This window comes from Hippocampus comes, unplaced genomic scaffold, assembly GCF_001891065.2.
Source record: "Hippocampus comes isolate QL1 unplaced genomic scaffold, H_comes_QL1_v1.1 scaffold73, whole genome shotgun sequence".
NCBI classification, from domain to species: Eukaryota; Metazoa; Chordata; class Actinopteri; order Syngnathiformes; family Syngnathidae; genus Hippocampus; species Hippocampus comes.
Window position 1 is genome coordinate 377,623 of NW_017806238.1, and position 4,111 is coordinate 381,733.

At 41.4% G+C, this 4,111-nt stretch overlaps 1 protein-coding gene across 1 annotated transcript in view; it reads left to right on the top strand.

Annotated features, from left to right (window-relative positions):
* Window positions 1–2,780, top strand: part of glcci1a (glucocorticoid induced 1a) — a 13,723-nt gene extending 10,943 nt beyond the window's left edge. Inside the window, exons 5-7 of the mRNA XM_019857303.1 lie at window positions 914–1,127; window positions 1,713–1,833; window positions 1,915–2,780. Coding sequence (XP_019712862.1) covers window positions 914–1,127; window positions 1,713–1,833; window positions 1,915–2,200 — 621 coding nt within the window. The 3' untranslated portion in view covers window positions 2,201–2,780. The remainder of the gene's footprint in view (window positions 1–913; window positions 1,128–1,712; window positions 1,834–1,914) is intronic.
* The last annotated feature ends 1,331 nt before the right edge of the window (window positions 2,781–4,111 follow it).

A 4,111-nucleotide genomic window follows, 5' to 3' on the forward strand; every position in this document is an offset into this window, starting at 1 on the left:
AATGTTTAATGCCTTCAAAATACGATACAACGCAAATTCAAAGTGCATGAAAATGACGACTCACCACAGTCCCGAGCTTGATTTTCTGCAATCAGACAGTCCCATCTCGGGGTAATGACACCTTAAGTGTGTGGTTTATGTCGAGTCTACTTCGTAATTTTGTTTTAGTCGCCGTTGCTGCAGAAACTCCGCACCTCACACAGGTAGGATGCCGGAAATAGCAACAGTGCTATTGTGGCGATCTCAGAGTATTCAGCCATAACTTTGATCCAGTTGTTTCGAACGTACTTTTAAGGCCGCCGTCATTTGCGATCTCCAAGCAGCTTTTTTACTCATTTTGCGGGCTTCAGCCTTTTGTTTATGAGCGTCATCGGTCACCTGACCGAGAAGTGTGCCTTGACGTGAGTCAAGCGTGACACAGACGGATGTAACAGAGAATCCGGTAATTTTTCAAAATAAAACATTTCGCAATCCGAAATTAATAAAACGGAAAAAAGGCAAGTTCTTTCTGTGCGGCCCGGTACCAAATGCCCTGCGGACCGGTACCGGTCCGCGGCCCGGCGGTTGGGGACCCCTGGATTAGGGCATGTACATGGAAAACGCGTCTCGACTTACAAAATGATCTAGTTAAGAAATTTCTTCCAAAACATATTAACTTCATAAGTTGAGGTACCGCTCTATTAAAATTTTGACATTGTGAGGCCAAGTCAACAATGAAATATTACGCGGCAGTTCATTGACATTGAATTGACCACTGAGTGTCATTAACTTTCATCAGCAACAAATGTGCAGAGAGACTGAAAGAGTCACTGAAAGGAACAGTTAAAAAAATGTTTTGGTCAATTCCTGATTGAAACGTCTGTTGCCATTTATTTATTTATTGTCTTTTTGCTGTCTTTCACATTTAATGCAGTCTCTCGAGGTTCCCGATGGCCGCCGGGCGCCCTTCCCTCCCCAGCAGCGCAGCAGCAGCAGCTCCAGAGGCACTGACGCCCAAATCCCCTCGGCCCCCGGGCGGTCCAGCAGTTGCTCCAGCCTGTCACCCTGCCCCTCACCTGCCTGTCCATCAGAATCACATGACAGCAGTCCTTACTCCACAGAGGATTTACTCGATGATCCCGATAAAGGTTGAAAACTTTTTTCTTTTTTAAATGACTCCGATAGGAATGAGTAAGAGTGTTGCGTGTGGGAATTTTTCGGTTACATGTTGGGCCCTTCAGATTAATTGCGTCTGGTCTGCCGCGGTACAGCCTGCCAAGTTTCTTAATAACTGTGTAAAAAAAAGAAAAAGAAAAGAAGAGAAAAAAGTTTTTATTTGGTTTCAAATTCTAATTTGACTTTGAAAAAGTTGAAACATTTTTATTAATGCGTAATCAGTGAAAAAATTAAAAATCCTGACGAATTAACACTCAACACCAAAAAAGGTTTATATATATATATAGTATATCGGCCCTGTAATGTGAATTCAGAGAATTTTTTAAATGTTTAAATTGCTAAACACGTGCAAAGACAAAAATGATGTAGTACGGTACTGAATTGTTGAGATGTAGCGTTAAGGTCTTTTTTTTTCTTCATCATTGCAGTTGTCGGGAATTTTTTTTTCGGTGTAATTGCGAGTTACTTTACCCATTGCCCATCTTGCTATTTTAATGGGGATTTAATTCACTTTAATAGTCCATATAGTCGTTATAAATTTGTCTTTATATGTCCAGACAGTGAAAGCAGCTCGCCACTCCCCAAATTCGCCTCCTCACCCAAACCCAACAACAGCTACATGTTCAAGCGAGAGCCGCCTGAAGGTTGTGAGAAGATTAAAGCCTTTGAGGAGATGAGGTCTGCTACTTGCGCTCTGAATCTTAAAACCCACATACAGTCTAACGTTCCCCAGTGACATTGCACTCGCTTGTATTTCAGCTCCAGGCAGTCCACATCAGCATCAGTTCCTCTCTTTTCCTGTCCCGACAAAAACAAAGTCAACTTCATTCCAACCGGCTCCGCATTCTGCCCCGTTAAACTCCCGGGCTCCCTCCACCTCATGTCAGCCGTCCAGTCCGAAGAGCACGAGGACGGGACAGAAACAACGCTGCACGGGGCCCCCGCTGAAGCCTCGACAAGCACCGCCACGGAGGATCCTCCAGAGGTGCCCGGCTTACCCACAGAGACTGCAGATCTGCAGATAGACAGTCCGGCCATCAGCTAGAACTGAGCAGAGCTGGTCTCTAGCTCTGGGTTTTACCTTTGTCATGTATGACCAGTGACTCTCCCAAAACACCCTCTTCTGCTCTGCCAGAGGGGAGCCTCAGTAATCTCTGCGCTGACACCTCCGACCCCTCTACTATCTCTGCATGATGTACAATCCGTCTCCGGACACCAATAACCACTTTGACCAACAAGACTGACACCTCAATGTTCTGCCCTGTATTACTACCCCACCTCCGCTTCTGGCAAGGAAAGTCGTAATTTGTAATGTGCAGGAAACATAGGGAAGAATGGAGCACTAATGGAAGGGACACGCATTTTAAACCGATAGTATATTTCTTATTAAATTATGTATTGTGTTTTGTTTCAAACATTTGCAGATTGAATAAGCTCTTTATGGATGTAAATGTGTGCGTGTGTGAGACCCTCAGGCACAAAACTGTGTTTTGAGCAGGAGCCCAATAAGCGTTGACTGAAAATGACCAATTTTCAGATTTGTGATTTAAACACGAGAAAAAGAAGTAAAGGTCACTTGCCAATTGGAATCTGTGAATTTCTTCCCTTAAAAAAATAAATAAAATAAGACATTTTTAAAGTGCTTTATTGAGAGGTGACAGCGACATCTCCAACACAAAAGTCTGAAAATCAATTTAACTAATCAGACCCTGCTGCACACAAAACTAGGGAAGCCACTTCTGTAGCCCCAGGTATCGTTGAATTCAACATCATTACACATCTGAACCAATAAGAGGTCGGAATATAATCCATCGTGGTGTAAACCAGGGGTCGGCAACCCAAAATGTTGAAAGAGCCATATAGGACAAAAAAAACAAAAAACAAATATGTCTGGAGCCGCAAAAAAATATAAGCCTTAAATAAAATTTACAATGAAGGAAACACATGCTCTATGTATGTAGGAGACTGGACTGTCTCCGAATTGTTTGTTTTTCATTCCTTTGTTGTGTGTTCACAAACGCCCGCATAGAATTTATTTTGTGATTTCCTCACTTGATTTTTTTGTTTTGGTGTATTATTTTCGCTTTTCTTAGTGTCAGTGAAGTGATCATTAATTTCCGTTTTTCGGAGGCTGTCCTGAACGCCTCTCGAGTCGAACGAGAAGAGAAAAGGCACGGAGTCGGACGCAGACGTGTCTGTTTGTCGAGACTGTTAAAAGCATAAATAAAGTGTATGTTTTAAAAAAACCAACACCACAGCTCTCCTTTTTCGGAGCTGCAACATGTATCTATATCTGATACATATATATTTGAGCTATATTAGCCTACTATCAAAATCTTTTTCCATTTTCAAACATGTTTTATAAAGCTCCAGGGAGCCACTAGATGTCGCTAAATAGCCGCATGCGGCTCTGGAGCCGCGTGTTGCCGACCCCCGGTGTAAACAAAGCATCTTTGTTGTTCAGCTATAGCGCTGAAAGTCTGCTTCTGATTGGTCAGACTTCATTTGCGCATACTCAAGTTTGCAATTCATTCAACTTGGATCATGATTTTTCGCATTTAAGCAACTTAATTCCTGACCTTCAAACTAACACACGTTATCTTCACCAAATATAACCCGATTTCCTTAACCTGTACATGATATATATATAAATTTCAAACTCAAGTTTGAAAAAAGACTTTTTGAACACCAAATTAATTTTCATACAGAAAATAATTACAGTACATCTGAAACAAATGATTATAACAATATATTTGAGAGAAAAAGCATGTTATTTTGCCTCATTCAAATCTTAATATCCGAACATTTAAATATGGAAACTATTATTTTCTTCTCTTTTCTTTCTTACTGCTATTTTTTTATTTTTCTTCTTCATGCTACCGCTATTTTTATTTTTATTCTTTGTGACAGGGGTTTGCTTTGGCCTGGGGAGTCAAGTTCAGCATTCACTTAAATG